The sequence below is a fragment of the Seriola dumerili genome, unplaced genomic scaffold (assembly GCF_002260705.1).
Source record: "Seriola dumerili isolate Sdu_G_001 unplaced genomic scaffold, Sdu_1.0 BDQW01000002.1, whole genome shotgun sequence".
Classification (NCBI taxonomy): Eukaryota; Metazoa; Chordata; class Actinopteri; order Carangiformes; family Carangidae; genus Seriola; species Seriola dumerili.
In genome coordinates this window covers 3,206,502-3,223,105 of record NW_019174257.1, presented here as the reverse complement: position 1 = coordinate 3,223,105, position 16,604 = coordinate 3,206,502, and the positions used below count along the sequence as shown (strand labels likewise).

The 16,604-nt window shown below is 39.3% G+C and overlaps 2 protein-coding genes across 2 annotated transcripts; both read right to left on the bottom strand.

Annotated features, from left to right (window-relative positions):
* Positions 1-3,350: 3,350 nt before the first annotated feature.
* On the bottom strand, positions 3,351-10,311 carry ptger3 (prostaglandin E receptor 3). Its single transcript, XM_022763690.1, has 2 exons — positions 9,245-10,311; positions 3,351-8,661 (listed from the first exon to the last, which is right to left on the bottom strand). The coding sequence occupies exons 1-2, from the start codon at positions 10,094-10,096 to the stop codon at positions 8,335-8,337; spliced, it is 1,179 nt and encodes a 392-aa protein (XP_022619411.1). The 5' UTR covers positions 10,097-10,311; the 3' UTR covers positions 3,351-8,334.
* Positions 10,312-11,917: 1,606 nt separating this feature from the next.
* zranb2 (zinc finger RANBP2-type containing 2) lies at positions 11,918-16,262 on the bottom strand. The gene is made up of 10 exons (XM_022753854.1): positions 16,158-16,262; positions 15,424-15,476; positions 15,233-15,341; positions 14,994-15,076; positions 14,830-14,906; positions 14,547-14,702; positions 14,285-14,448; positions 13,728-13,787; positions 13,092-13,241; positions 11,918-12,865 (listed from the first exon to the last, which is right to left on the bottom strand). Exons 1-10 carry the CDS (start codon positions 16,211-16,213, stop codon positions 12,808-12,810), a joined length of 966 nt encoding a protein of 321 aa, XP_022609575.1. The 5' UTR covers positions 16,214-16,262; the 3' UTR covers positions 11,918-12,807.
* Positions 16,263-16,604: the final 342 nt, after the last annotated feature.

The following is a 16,604-nucleotide window of genomic DNA, read 5'->3' as shown; positions in this document are numbered from 1 at the left end:
ATTCTCTTTAATCAGTCAAAGCATCGGCTTGCCAAGTAATTCAAGGCTATGATGAGGTCTCTCCATTGCACCATGCAGTCCAGGTTAGTATCATGCCATTTATTTTTCCACTCAAATTGTTCAAATGTATCACGTTGTCTAGCAACCTGGCAAAAACAATCAGCTGTTTCTGCAGCATACTGGATTTCTAATTTTCAATCTGTTGTTCTTAAATATCCCACTTTGTTTCTAATGATCTGAAATTTGCTTTTCTTGGATCCTTTACACACAGTTTTAATTATTGCGTGGATTATATCTAAAACCAAACTAAATGCTGTAATTGTGTAAACGTGGCTCCATATCAGACCACCACAGGAGTGTATGAAGTCAGATGTAAGGTTGTACTGTAATCAATATCAGCCTGAGGCAAAACCTCCAGATGTTCAAGCAGTGCAACACTGACCAACATCAGAGTGCACTCACCACTGCTTATTAGTTTTGTAAACAGAGATTGTAAAAAAAATCAGAAATCTATTGACATATTGAAATTTGTTCTCTTTATCTCAGTCTCCTCATTTGTTAGAGGTGCAGATTTAATAAAAGCTGTATTGTTAAATTGATTCTCCACATCAGTCTGCTTCCTGAAAAGTAAGTGTCCTTATATTTAACATGGTCAGTATAAACTGTATAATCTTACCATTCATTATCATTGAAGCTGAGGGTGAATTTTTTTCAGGATATAGGTTTGACTTCTAAAATGAGAGAACTATTGATCATAGGTGAGCATTTTTGCAGGACTGGAATCACTAAGAAGGTGTGGGAGGATGGATTTATGGCTTCATTAGTTTGTGTTTGGACAGCAGAGAGAGATGGTGACAGACTGCAGGGTAGAAACTGAAAGGGGTCTCATGAAGACTAACCACAATTCTCCCAGTGTTAATCAAAAAACATAAATCAGACAAAAGATTGAGAGAAAAACAATATAGCAATGAAGCACTAAATATTAATGAGGTGGTCTATACATCAAAGAGTGTTGTTCCCACTGGAAACTCCATCTCCACTTTCTTGTGGTGGGTAAACAAGCTTAACTTATCTCTCCATTTCATCCTCATTGTCATTCAGCAAAAGCATCACAGCAGAACAAAATCCATGCCTACACCAACGTCATATACAGTCCCAACCTGCTTTGACTGGGGCCATAATGGATTCATTGCCTGAGGACATACTGCCAAACCTTTTTCACAGCAATCTGAGTGATTGTGTTCAGGGACATGGACGCTGCTGGATCCTGTCTGCAGCCAGCAGGCGACCTTTTGACTCAGCTTGTTTACCTGACCTGAGGTTATTTTGTCATCGCACAAAAGCACAGCATCATTGTCTGGCCTTATTCCCACAGCACACAGTCTGCGAACAAAGACTTTGTCCATACATTTAAAGCATGCATTAAAAGCATGAGCAAGGTAAAGTAGGGGCATCCATCATCAGCCTGATTAATATGGTTAAAGTCATGCCTCTGCTCTTCTGTGAGAGGCCCTGGAGGAGCAATTATGTCATTTAGAGTAAACAGACATTTATCTCTGTTAGCGTAAGGGTCTATGGAAGGAGAGCATTAAAGAAACAATAGCAGTAGTGGTCTACCAATATCCTTCAAGACCACAGTCCAAACAATAAAAAAGTAAGTGAGAAATGTGATTCACCTTTTTCGATATATTTCTATTTAACCGATCACCCTGTTGGTGAAGATAAAAATGCTAAAACTGATGCAGCTGTGTATGTGCTGTGCTGCGGAGACTGAACACAGCTGCACTATATAAATTGCAGAAACAGTGCTACCTTGCCACCCCACCACATGTTTTACCTCTAAATTTACGGAAGTTACTTTTCTTTAAAACACCTGGTAGTCATGAGTAAAGATTATGTAATGCTTCCACACAACTGGGGACTATAATTGTGGTTTTCATGTTGTTGTTTTCACTGTTCATATGCATTTTTGCTCTTACTTCCAGGGTTGTAAGTTTTATGTCTATAATTCATATCAACACCAATATAGGACAATAATGATAATAACTTAAGTGATAATATATCATGATGCAGAAGTGTTTTCCTCATAAAAAATGTACATCCTCAGTCTGCTGAGCTTAACAGTGATGAATGATAGGATGATAAAGACTTTAATGGGCCCACTAGAATTTATCAGATGCAGACAGTGCCCTGACTCAGCAATAAAATGACTACATTGTGTCCAGAGCCCAAAACTGAGCCAGGTGATTTGCAAAATTCATGACTTATTGAATTAAAGCCTCAAAATCAGTCACAGATGTCATCTTTAAAGCAATGGAAAGGTCTTTACTTGTTATTTATGAAGGGTATATTGAACAAGCACACCAGAGTCTCTTTTTAAGCATCTTTAAAGCTTCACTGTTAGATAAGTTCACCCATAGACACTGAGACACAGATTAGTGCTGTTTGCTACTGAGCAGATGAAACATTTGAACACTCTGGGCTTCATATGAACTGGCTGTAGTCTGTAGTTGTAGCTTTATACACTATAATATTCTATTATAAACTCAAAAGGAGGTACTACAATTTCATACAATTGCAGAAGAGTCGAAGTTACTGACAGTAAAATACAGTTAGAGCTTTCTTTTCATCCTAATTAGTGATTTTGAAATTCAAGAGCAGGCTGATGCACCATTTAAAATGGCATTTCTCTTTTAAACTTTGTCTTTTTTACTGTATTAGTAACATTTTGAACTTGGTGAGTTCTGCTAATAAAGGCTTTATTGTTTGAGGGACTATTGGTGATATGGTATATTACTTACATTATTGGGAGCTTTAGAAACTTTTTGTTAAGCTCCACCTAATGACCAGAACAACTGATTTATGATCATCATCAAATTTGAATCAATGGAATAATGCAAAAAGAAGTGGGAGTGCAACAGACACTAATATTTGCTACATTTTTAGTACTCCATTATTGTGTTTTAAGGAAGGTAACAATGCTTTGTTTTGGCTAAAGCTCATGCATCACAAGTCTGAACGAAACCTATGTTTGAAAGGATTTATCTAAACAGAGTATAGAACACATTGTTCCATTTTATTGGCCCATGGGAAAGACATTGCACAAGGTCAACAAACAATAGGAGCGTACACATGCTTTGCAATGGCCAGTGGCATTTCAACAATCAACAACATCATTCTCAGTTAAATTATTCTCGTATATCAAAACATTGCAGGACAGAAAACAAGGCTCAGCATATAATTTTTTTTTAAAGAATGTTTCTAGGTCTTTTTTCAGTTTTATGGCTTTTTTTTTTTCCACATAATAGATTTTTGAAAATAAAAATGAAACACATTTATTATTATTTTAATACTTTTTTTTTCTTTATTGCACAAGTGGCGTGTGACTGTGAAAATGGGAAGAAACATGCAACAAATGTCTCTTGCCAGACTAGATGAACTGGGGACTTGGTGGTTTAGTGGTATGAGTTTTAGACCACTGGGCGCCCACACATCCGTGTTCCTCAGTTTTTCAAAATATATTGCTTGGCTCAGTCTGACCACAGGTCACTCAGGAGGCGCAATACTCACAAAAAACACTGTACGCCCCATCCCCATCAGTCATTAATTAGTATGATAGTGAAGATGTATAAATAAATATTTAATAAGAAAACATGCTTCAACAGCCACAAAAGCCCAACACATATTGAGAAAATATGTTCAGGTCCTTTAATAGAATATTACACCACCACGTAAGCCAAGAACAGGGCAACAAAATAAATCAAAAGTGCGTCGCATGTTGAACTGATACAAGCCAAGAAGAGGACAAAGACATAAAGTACCAGAAGGACACTTTGAACGGTAGGTAGATATTTCCTCCTTCATCACAGCCTATGTTACGTAATCCTATCTATGACAGATAAATCAAAATATGAGGGGAAAAAAATACATTCCTCCCCAGCACACAGAAGAAGAGCACAGACAAAGAAACAGGAGGCATGTGAAAGCGCAGAGATAGCCCTCATCTGAGAATCGTGTCTCAGAGTTCAGAGTCGGCAGAGACTTCAGTCAGAGTGCACAGAGGTGTTGTTTAACATTCAAAAGCAGAGGCATAATGTGAACAAAAGATAAGATGATGGACGTCTGATAGACATCCAGCATATTATTTACATTCGTCGGTGGAGCCTTGGCTGGTGGCGCAAACCTGTTTCCATTCTATGTATGCATATGTGACACCATCATATGCTCTTTAAACTGACTTGAGCAACACTTTGCTTGTTTTACCTGTCAGGTACTTCTTCCCTTTTTACACTTAACGTCTGACATGTTTTTCCCTTTACTGTATCTAACTCTGGAAATGGCTTTTGAAACAAAGTTTAGGATAACTGTGTTACAATAATAAAGCTCCCACCAAGCAAAGTCTGCTTGGTGGGAGCTTCAGACTGGCAGCAAAAGATCATCATGTGCCTTATCAGTGAACTGCTCGCTGGGCCAGTATGTGATTTCTTGATACCGCAGAGACAAGAAACTAAAAATATCTTGTCTAGTTGTTCAGTTATTTCTTGAAAGGACACATGCTCATTGTAACAAGTCTTTCAACCAGAACAACCATGTTGGTCACTGTTTTAACCCTCTTGTGAAAACTGTGCTAATCTGTCTTTTATAGAATGTGACTTTACCTGTCACCAGACTGGTAAAAAACAAACTGTGAAAGTCTGAAGGGTCAATAGAAATGAAGTGCTCTTTTGTTTTTCTCCCCATCTTTACAATGATAGAGTATACTGTTTGTGTTACAGTATATATGTTACAGAGATGGTCAGAATGATTATTATGGCCTCAATCAAATTATCACACGAACAGTAACACATCAAGCTGTAGGATTTCCAAGGAAGTTGACAGAAATATCTCCAACATTTAAACAAGCCATATTTTTTTCAGTGTACATATGTTTGAAAAGTGAGCACAAACGCAAAATATCAGATGATTTTTTTATATATATATTTTTTTTCACAACATTTTTGTCAGAAACAATCTAATCTCAGACATCATTTGGCTTCTCAGGTCATGAGACAACCGATAAATCACTTCCATGCATTAGTGAATTGAGTGAATGAGATGGAGCCAGCTGGAAACAGCAGATTCTCTGGGCCTCATAAAGCCTTTTTTCAAATCATTATGTAATTGTACCCTCCCCGTCTGTGCTGGTGCAGGACTCTGGTGTGTAATTGCCTGCTGAAATGGCCTGTTCCGTATACAGATGAATGCCATTTAAGCATGTGAGCAAACCAATCTTGACAGTCCTTACAATGAAAGCTTGGATAGTGTCTGTTGTGTCCTCTCTTATAGGAGCTCATATGTAACGTAGACATTAATGTGCAACAACAAACATTAATTACAATTGTCTTTGAAGATTACACCTTGTGGATCAGTAAACTGGAGTTTGCAGGTATTTTAATCTCATGTAACCATGTGGCAAGAACATTCATATTTCATATGAGTAAACTGTACTGCAGAATCACAGAAAGTCCTGCCTGTAAGCACTGTGCATGCTTTTACTGGATCTATTAAGGAGGGTTGAAATGTATCATGTTTTCTATTTAGAAAGAATGAATTATTATTCTCTCGTTTTCCTTTCCACTGTGGGGGTTGGGCGGGATGTAACACCCTGGAAAATTCACAACCACATATAGGGCCAACTAGCTATAAGGGGATATTTGTGTAATTACTTTTCCTCTGCTGAGGAGCAGGAAGCTTCAGACTCTCCTGGGTAGAGAACTGAGATAATTACATGACGCAGATTCAAGTGGAAGCTGATTGAGTCGATCGTAAAACCCGACATATCCCACAGCAACTTGCGAATAAATGTAGTCATTGTTTTAAATGCAAATGAATTAAGACCCCTGATGTTACTGTTGAAGCGTATACAGTATTAACTGCTGCACAATAGCTGTTAATGGAATTGATTACGTGTTGAGGAATACATTAGTATTTTCACAAATTCACTAGAAAGGTGCCACATGTCTCTGCACATTCACAGATGACAATGAACTCCAGGATAATCATGAATAATATCAATAATTGGTTTCTGTGCAACAGAAAGTATTATTTCCTTCTATGTTTTTGTTTTCATTCACTAACCAACATCCATCCTTTGAGTGGTCTACTAAGGCAGACCGGCTTCACAATCAATACAAGATAAACTCCACTCTCTGTTGGCAGATACGTGGAAACAGAACATGCTCATCTTTCTCTTGGTGTTCGCAGAAAACAATTTCCCATAGGGTCATTCTCACTAAGCTTGTGTGAATTCTCACATTTGCAGGGCAAAGGCAAGACAAGGCAAGGCAGAGTGTTTGTTAGTCTAAAATTGTTGGCTGCTGTTGTCCTTGAGCAACCTTTATGAATACATTTACAGCATACTGTATACAGCAATGAGATGATGTAAAGATGGTATTTAAACCACTGTAAAAGGAATGCATTGCCATTTCCTTCCAACAGCACTCTGTTAATTATATTTAGTTGGTTGGGAGCAAACCAACTCATTAAAAAGTATCTTGACTTCATCTGAGACCTCTGAGAAATTGCACTGCACACATTAAAAGACATTAATGTTCACTCCTATTTAGAGGTAGCATCAGGGGTGCAGGCACACTGTTTGGCAGATAAGAAGAAAAATGATGGACGCATTCAAAACGTCCAAGGCGATCACCATTAATTTAAAAGTGTGAAATTAATGAATATGGCTGGTTTAAAACATACCGTACCTGCAGCTTTTTGTGACCACCTTACACTGCTGAAAGCTTGATGTAAGGCTGTGAAACCACAGCAGATTGTGTGTAGCAGTTGCACAGGCAGCTTCAAATGTGCCAAGATAGCTTTTTCATCTCTTAAAGTCTGGACATGCCCTTCAGTATTCCATTATTTTTCCACTAATCAGCCTTGTATCCAAAGAGCACCCCTCTCTTAACTTAAATTGATGTGACTCGTCACTGCACCAATTATCTTTTCTCTTTTTTTTCTCCAAAAAGATTTGGCTAGATGCATTTTGGATAGTCTACTTAGCAAAGTTACAGAGTATTTGTAACATTTCACTGATCTTTGTTGAGCACCCTAATATTTAACTAATGTTCAACATTGTATATACAAATATTCAACCAACAATTAGTAACACATTTAATGGTCAGTGTTAGTGAAACGGTTGAATTGTTGAATCTCAGCTAATAACCTGTTGAAATGTTACGAATGATGTGTAAACTCTCTGTAAGCAGACTATCCAAATAAGGTGTTACCAGCTTGTGAAATTAGGTCCTGTTGTTACTACACATTGTGTACTTACAGATCATGAATGCTTTTAATCCAATGATATTGGCAGCAATTGCTCAATGACACTTTGACCGTTTGTCATGTGCAGACCAAAGTGTTAAACATCACAGATCTACATTCCTGTCCTCACACACTTTAGTGTTCATAAGAGTGGCCTTGAAGTTCCTCGGAAAATTGCTGAGAAAATAATTGCACAACAACAATTTGCCAGTGCATTCATATTCAGGAGGGAAAGTGAAAACAAACTAAAAAGCTTCACATTTCATAGTCCTGGCTGCTAGCTGAGCAACACCATGTACAGTGTATTATAAGATTTACAACAACTGATACCCAACAGGGACCATCATCAGCGTTCAGCTCAGAAACAACTGACTTCATAATACTACAACACACTAATAAATACTCATTTAGTCAATTACAATCAACAAATGGCTCCAGTTGAGGATTTGCATTTTTCTTCTGCATGACCAGAGATCATTTTTAAACAAAGTGGATACATTTCATGTAAGATATGTCAAAGCTATTCTTAACTTAATGTCAGCAATTTACAGTTCCCCTTTTTTTTATTTACAGATATTCACAAAAAACCATTTGTCCTTTATTTGGCCTTTTTCTTAAAGTTGATGAAAGCAATGACTCAGATAAAAGAGCATGAAATGCACCACTTCCATATAAGCCGGTTTAGAGTCACCCATTTTCAATGCTTGGGTCTGGGAGATGTTATCAAAAAAGAAAACTGGCAAAGAGGGAATTTCTGGCAGCCACTCCGTAGGCAAATGCAAGAGGTGACACGGTCATGCGTACACATGCTGGTTAGGTGACTTTGAATGGAATGTGTTTGAAGCAAAACAAATGCACCCAGAGCAGAACTGGCTGGTTTTCATTAACACTGCAACAGAGACTACTCTTGTTTCGCAATGCACAATATCCTTCTGTGTTTTGTAACAACACATCCAAGGCAATACTGCATCCATCCTTCTAACCTGTCCTGGGTTCACAGCCACAAGATAGGGATTCCCGTCAAAGGTCAACTTAGCTACTTTGTGGTTTATGAAGATTGTTGCTTTCTTGGTTCTGCTTGTTAAGAGCATCCAGTGCGGTCTGAGTCTCCTTGCGTTCATCTATGGAGCAGTTGGACACGGCGTTAGCCACAATGCAGACCTTACGGAGGAGGATCTCCCTGAAGAGCAGATAGACCCACGGGTCCAGGATCTGGTTGAGGGAGGCCAGGCGGATCGCTGTCAGAAAGAAGTTACAGTCTAAATGGACATCCCGGCCGGAGGCTTGACTGGACATCACTGTTCTTGAACTGCACTCGTGGGAGGACACCTGGGTGGAGATCATCCTCAGCATCAGCACCTGAAGGGAGAGGCAGGCATGAGTTTGTACCAACAGGGGCATGCCGGATGTCTGTATTATGACTCTGAAACAAGGTCTAAAGAAACTTACACATTACATACAGATGTAATGAGGAGATATTATATTTTTTTTGATTAAATGTACCACCAAGAAAACCTTCCAGAAGTCTAGATTCTGTTAGCTGAGAGATAATCATTTTTGATTTTGTATACACCCACTTCCAGGAGAGAAACATAATGTTGACACTCTAAGTACTCACACTCACACTCTGCCATCACTGCTATCACAGTGCTGTGGATTCTATTAATATCCTTGGTAGGACTATTAAATATGTGACTGACAACGCATGACCTCATAGTACACTGAGCAGACCCCGCAAACAGGACTCGGCTAAGTGGATTGCTCCTTAATGGCAAATGGCAGCAGCATTTCAAAGGAAACACACATGACAGCATTTATCTAACTGGGAACTGTGGTGTGGTTAGGGGCAAAAGTAAGAGCAATTTACATTACTATAAAATATATATAAATGAGTACAGGAACTATCTGTTGTGTGCATGAAGGAAAAGAAATAAAAACATACCAACAGAGGAGACCAGCATACAAGCAGGACGCACATGATCCCTAACAGCTGAATGACTGTCTCCGTGGTGAGTCGCTCCCACTGTTTTGAAGACTGAGACGTGCCAGACTTTGTTTTACACCGGATAATTAAGCCCCGGATCGTCACTACATTGCAGGAAACTGTTATAAGCAGAGAGAAAATCCCAAGTACAGCGAATGTGATGGAGAAAAACATATTGCCCGGGACTTCTCTGTCTCCCGTGCTGATAAAGCACCATGTGCCCGGCCACTGCTGTTGGTATTTCCCGACCCCTGCAATGGGCAGTAGCGCAAAGAGCAACACAAGAAACAATATGACAGCCAAAGTCTGCTTTGTCACATTCGTCTTCATGTGATTGGAGTACCAGTGGGGATTTGTTATCGCCATGGCCCTTTCAATTGCCATGGCACTGGCCAAGAAGAGAGCGGACAGGCCAAATGTTGTCATGCACACACCGAAAAAAGCGCACAGTTGGCCCGTTGAGTCGATGCGCTCCCAGTTCTGACCAGCTCTGTAAACTGATATTACTATTGGACTTGTCAAAAGCTGTCCAAACAGGTCGGTCAACGCCAGCGATCCAATGCAGAGCAAGAACGACTTTTTCCTTTTATTTTCCTTCTTTCTGTAAGAGATGTACACCAGAATAAGAGCTAATGAGTTGCCCACCATGCCAGTGATCATCATGGTTATAGGGAAACCAACTGATACAAATCCACAACTTGAATTTTTGGTAACATTGTCTTCGCGTATTGTCTTGGAGATGTTAGGGACCAGCATCTCTGCAACAGTAGCTTGAAAGTCCTCTGGAGAATCACAAGTGTCCGTAGTCATCCTTTCGGAGAGGGTCAACCTATATACAGCGAGTAAGCCATGTGAGTGTCCCGCATCCTCTTACGCTCCAAACTGCTCCAACTGAATGCCGTGCGTAAAAGCGCGTTGGATCCTTTACGCGCTGGAGGCGGGACTATTTAGAAAAGCACCCAGAGGAAGCAAACAGCTGAGTCTGCATATGCTTTAGATCTCTTCAATGAACCATAAACCCGATTTCTGCAAACCTTGTAGGATGTCTGCCTTACTGATGATCTTAGTTTATTAACTTCCTCTTCACAAGTAGAGGCTATGACACTTTAGATGAGTGGAACAAGTTCTCAGACGCACCTGCTACGGACTCACATAAGTTAAGATGCCAGGGATAATCATTTAAATCTTGAAGTGAGCACACAGGCGGACTCATCTGATGAGATAGTGGGAAAAAAACAACCTACTCTGCGCCTCTTACGGGGGAAAGTACGGACACATGGTCCTTAAGCATATGAGAGCAGAGCTAGGAGGGGTTATATAAAGGTGGGATGTGTTAAATCATCAGGTTACCTCCGACCGATGATCATTCGATGGGTTTTCACATTTAAGTATGTAATTAAATTGTTTCAAGCCGACAAACATCTAAGCCAATTCATATGAGGCCTACTTCAATAATGATTAGGGTTTGCAAGCGCATCCTCTTTTATAAAACACCTTTTGTGTTTTTGCACTCAGTAAAAATTAGGCTGTTATGAGAAATCATCAGATTATATACATTTTATTTTAACTACCAAAACACAGACAAAAGGCTAACTGCAGGGTTGTTCCTTTCTGAGCTGTTTACAACTATCAGCAGTACATTTTTAACAAAATGTTGCGGTAACAGTATTGATTTTGCCCAATTTAAATGCAGTCCTTAACATTTTGTACCACACAGCTGTACCATACCATTTATCTATTTGCCTTCTCTATTAATTGAGCATGCCAAGGTATTCAACCTGCCTTTTGTTCGGCACGTGTCTGCAGAAGCAACAAGTGCCACCTGTTGACCAGAATGAGAATGACACCAATAGCCTAAAATGTGTGGAGCATGGGTCCATTTTCACCTGTAGCAACTTAGTCTCTGCCAAATTATATAGGACTTTAATATTTAGTTAGAGGTCTGGATGAGACAAAATTTGCCATACGATATTTTATCGTCATTCAGATAGCAATTTAGAAACACAAATAGACACGAGTAACCGTTTCAGATTCGTGAAACCGCTCATGTATTGTGAAAACAAAAAAATGGCAAAAATGTTTTTTTTTTTTACAAAACAAATACAATGAATGTTTCATAAACATGAATCCGCGTTTTAAAACAATATTTAGCTTCTCCTGGTTAACCTATAGTCCAAATTTGACAATTCTAGCCAGTGCATATCTAGATCTGGTCTGACGTGGCCTGGATGCGGGAGAAAAGACAAGTGAACTCAACTGGTTTACTCACTGGGAAAAGGGCTTCATTGGCGAACGCTGAAGGATGACGTTACCTAGTAACGATAACGTTAGGTTAGTTAATGTCACTTTGCTTAATTTTAGCATTATTTTTTATATATAAAAACAACCCCAAACAAATGGTAGCCTGTTAAAAACTTCATTGCAGTTATATAACGTCACTCGTTAGTGACACCTTCACATTGAATCTAAACCACTGGCATCTAGTCATCTTCTTTTATATAACTTTAATGTCCTCAAACTGATCTCCAATATACACCATAAACATTAGAACAGCGCTTGATATAACAGGACTCTAAAGACAATCCTTACCGTGTGAAAATCAAACACAAACAATTAACAAGCAATGTCGAGAGGATTTTATTTACACGTGTACATTTTAGTTGTTTCACCATTAAAAAGACTGTATTGCCACATTCTACTATAAATCGGGACATATGTTTGTTATTGTTTTTGTTGTTGCACTACTCTGGAGCACAAAAATCTGACTATTAATTGAAGAAATTAGTTTTCCAAGTGAAAAATGAAGAGGAATAACCGAGTGGTAAATTAGGCCACAATCTTGTAAAGAAAAAAAATTACACCAAAAAATGTTGAACCTACTGCAATTTACTTAAAACAAGCAATATTAAAAAGTAAAATACTTACCTTGAAAACATAAAACAAAATATATATTTACCAAAAAACAAAAAGAAAAAAACAAACAGGCCAAAATTCAATGCTACATCTCTGGTATTCTAAATTGATGCTTAAGTACTTCACCTTTTATTTTAAAAATGAAGACTGTATTTATAAAAGAAAAAGAAAAAAAAACAAAGACTTTTTAAGACACAATCTCAGATGTTTCCTAGGGCCAAAAAGGATTCACAAATCCTTACTTCATTTTACCCAGTTGAGTAGAATAAAATGTACTGTTGTGACGATATGAAGCAGAATGGGTTTAAAACTGGATACAGCCTCTTCACAGTATATCTGATTTTCTTATAGGACCAAACATTTATGTTTATTGGACACCTACAGTTACAGACACTTGTCACAGATTTGGGGTGTGTGGTTTTAAAAGGGTGCATGTAATGACAGGTAACAGCAGAGAGAAGTCACACTGCCGCTCTTTTAAGGGAGATAAGACTTTTGGAGGTTCTGTGAAAATGAACAGCATACTCAATGGATGTGGTTGTTTTCCTTGCAACACAACATGCACTTGTACTAAGGTTCCTTGTCTTGTTTGAAAGGCTGTAATAAAGTTATTTCTTTTTTGAACTGGAGCCAGAATGGGAGGATCCAGAGGACTGCCCACGGCGCCTGAAATCACACAAACACCATGGGAAGAGGAACAAAGTCAGCAGACTCAGCTATTGACATTCACTTATGCATACACGAAATACAAGGTCATAAAATATATATAAAGAAAAAACAACATAACATGAGAAAATGTGAACCTATTTCTGTAAATCTGAAATCCCACAAGCGAGGCAACAGTAAGCTAATAATAATCAGTGCCATTGTGGTATTCCACAGAAACCCAAACCTTTCGGACGAACGTGATCTAGAGCGCCTCCGTTTTCTCCCTCCAGATGAGGACCTGGAGCGACTGCGTTTCTGTCTCCTCTCAGGTGAGGAGGAAGGTGAGCGGGACCTCTTCCGGGGAGAGGAGCCCTTTCCAGACCTGGAGCTGGATCTTTTGGAGGAATAAACCAAGCACCGAGGTCAGTAAGGTCCAGGCAAAAGCTTCACCAGGATGGGTATTTATCAAGCTTCTCTGAATAACAGCACTGACTTATGGTATGGAGAAAACTTTACCAAAGATGCTGTAAGGCTAATATTTAGCTTCTTATGAATATACTGACACTAACCGAGCAGGCAAAGCCAACTCCACTGCTGAGAGATGCTTGATGAAGACCCCAGATGCCTTGGTAACATTTAAACTCAATCCAAGACTGCGTTTTATTTTTACTTCGGCCCAATTCTAAACAAACCTATGTCAACAGATTGAAAACCGTCATGGCAGTTTATGAGTTTGCCTCAAGACCAAAATTACTATCAGCAGATTAAGAAAAAGGAATCAGAGTGGGATAAGCAGTAACTAGTGAGTAGGACTGTTGTGGAGCTTACAGCCCCATACATACACTCTCTAAAGGGAGAGAGTGCATGTCACCTCATTCACCTGGAGTGGGACCTCGAGCGAGATCCAGATCTGGAACTGGATGAGCTTCTAGAGCGGGACCTGAAAGACAAAAAAACAGAACCTTTCCAATATTTTCCACACAAAAACGTTGCTACATACGAGGTTTATGTGTCAAAGCACAGGCAAAACATTTAACTGCACTGCACAGTCTTGCTTTACTGTATTGAGAAATAGAGAGATGACTAAAACCTGTAGTCAACAATTCCATTAAGACTGGAGCAAGTGAATCAATAGATAACAATTGCGAAAGGAAATCTTGGTGAGCTTTTTAAGATAAAAGGCTACAGCATAAACAATACATTCCTTCCATCTTAAGTCATGGACATTTCAAAAGCCAACACAAAAGATGTTATCAAGAGATATCATTCCATCTGCACATCACTGTCTTACAGCACAGAGGGGGAGGGGTTAAGAAGAGGGAAAACAACAAATCATCAGAACAGGACATTTAATGGATGTTGATCAGTAAATCAGAAGGAAGATTGAGCTGATACTGACATTTTGCCCGGAGTTACCCTTGACCTGTACCCTTTTACCTGGACCTCGACCGTGAACTGGAGCTGGAGGAGCGCGAGGATGAGCGGGAACGGGATGATCCCGAGCGGCTGCCCTTTTTCTTGGCTGGCTTGTCATCTTCATCACTGGCGTTGAGGTCATACTTTGACAGGTCTCCGTCGTCTTCATCGTCGTCATCATCATCCTGGAGAGAAGGTGTTTTTAATAATACATACATATTGGCTAGTGTTTTATTCATAACATTTGTTTTTTTGAATTCCCAGCTCCAGCCATTATTCTTACATCCAGTTTGTACTTGGAGAGGTCACCATCTTCATCGTCTTCATCGTCTTCCTCTTCCTCATCATCTTCTTCTTTTGCTACTTCTTTCTTTTCACTTTCTTTTGAGGAAGATGTGCTGTTGGTCTTCCCACGATACTTTTTCTTTTTCCTACCAAACTGCAATATTAACAAGAGAACATATTCTATAATCAGTAAAAATTACACCTACAAATGCTAACTTGTCTTAAGTGTTTCAATAATCAAACATTTCACTTGATTGATGATTCAGTACCAGTTAGCTCACCTCATCATATTCACCATCAGATTCCTCTCGTTCAATGTATTCTACATTTTCCCTTTCATTGAAACCTCCTCCATAACCTGCGAACACATGAGATAAAAAACAAGTCAAGTACTAGTATTCAAAAGCACGAAAAGAATCGACTAATAATATATTTGATGCGTTACCTGTTCTCTCTTCAAGCTTAGCATATTTAGGTGTGTTACACATGTTGCACTCCGACCGCCTTGCCCAGTTCACATTGCCGCATCTTAATGAAAACAAGAAGGGAAAAAATGGCATCATCTAACCTCTCAGACTTTATATCAGCACCGGTGGAACTGAAAATGTATTCACTTATTGATAATTATAACAAGTACGTGTTTGATGATGACAACCTGTACTGGTATTTACAATATATACATACGTTTTGCACTGCCAGTCATTTGCACTGAAGAGGCCTCTACTTTTCTCAGCCAAGGTTTTCCCAATCTCTGTTCCTCCTGCTTTCATCATCTTTGCCTCTGTGGTTTTCTCTGTGGACACAAAACAATGTTTTATAGTAGAGTTATAGTAAACGTATTCTGCAAGATATAATAATTTGCAAGAATGACTCACCCCTGCCACATCTGTTACAACTAGTTCTTCTAGCAAAGTTCACGTTTCCACACCTGCAAAAGCACATAAAATAAGGCTTGAGCTTGTTACTTAATCTCTGAGGCACACGCTGAGTGTGCTTCAAGCAACGATCGCCAAATGAGTTGTGTTGGTTTATTTATTTTTCATGTGCCACACCATTAGCTAGCAGTCTTTCATTGGACACGCTGTGTCAAAGGCCTGCGCACTGCCGACTGCAGCTGGCTTGTCTGTCTGGTCACGGTTTAAATGCAGACCATTTGCAACATGATATTGCTGACTCTAGCTTAAAGCAACCCTCATGACAACTTGGCTTCTACAACATAGTAAACACCACCCACAATAGTAAGTGGAGACTATCACCCCAACCCACACAAGATAACGACAGCTAGCTTGCTATCTTGAAAGTCTCCGCACACCGACAACTTACATTGAAACTCCTTGACCCGAAAATCCGAGACAAGTCCCAACATTAAAATGTACAATTGACATATCGTGTTTATTCTGATGATAGTGTAGCTAAATAGTAGAACATAAGGTAAATGTTAGCTAGTTTACTCTGCTAGTCAACGTTAGCGTGAACCAAATGCTAGAAGGCCGAAGCTAACTAATGTTTGACTGTTAGCACGACCGCAAAATTAAACAGACGACCTCGGCCAAATTGAACCACATGGGACGTAAAATGGGACCTTGTTCTATGCGTGAGGAGCACTTACTTTTTATCAGGACAAATCCAGTCCCCGTCGCTGACTCGAAAACTCTTCCCTGACATTTTTGTGCCTGTTAACACTGAGTGGCTCGCTGGCAGGGTGTGCTCACTGCGTTCAGCTCAGCAACACCGCCTCCCTCCACTGCTGCCTTCAGGGGCTTTTGGTAGCTCTAAACCCTCACCCTGTCTCTGCTCGTAATTTGGACATGAGGTTTGTGACATATTCTGTTCTGTCCACTATTTTACCAGGTAGCTTTTTGATCGACAAAACCACTTTGTACAGTGTAAGAACACACGTATTATTGTCTAGCCTACATAACCTGAACAAATGAGGTTTTATGTAATATTCGATATTCCCGAAAGCACATGAATGTAACACTGACAAAGGACAAACCTATTTTCTCTTGAGAAACGTTATACAATGAAAATAAAGTATTATAATCGGGAATTATAG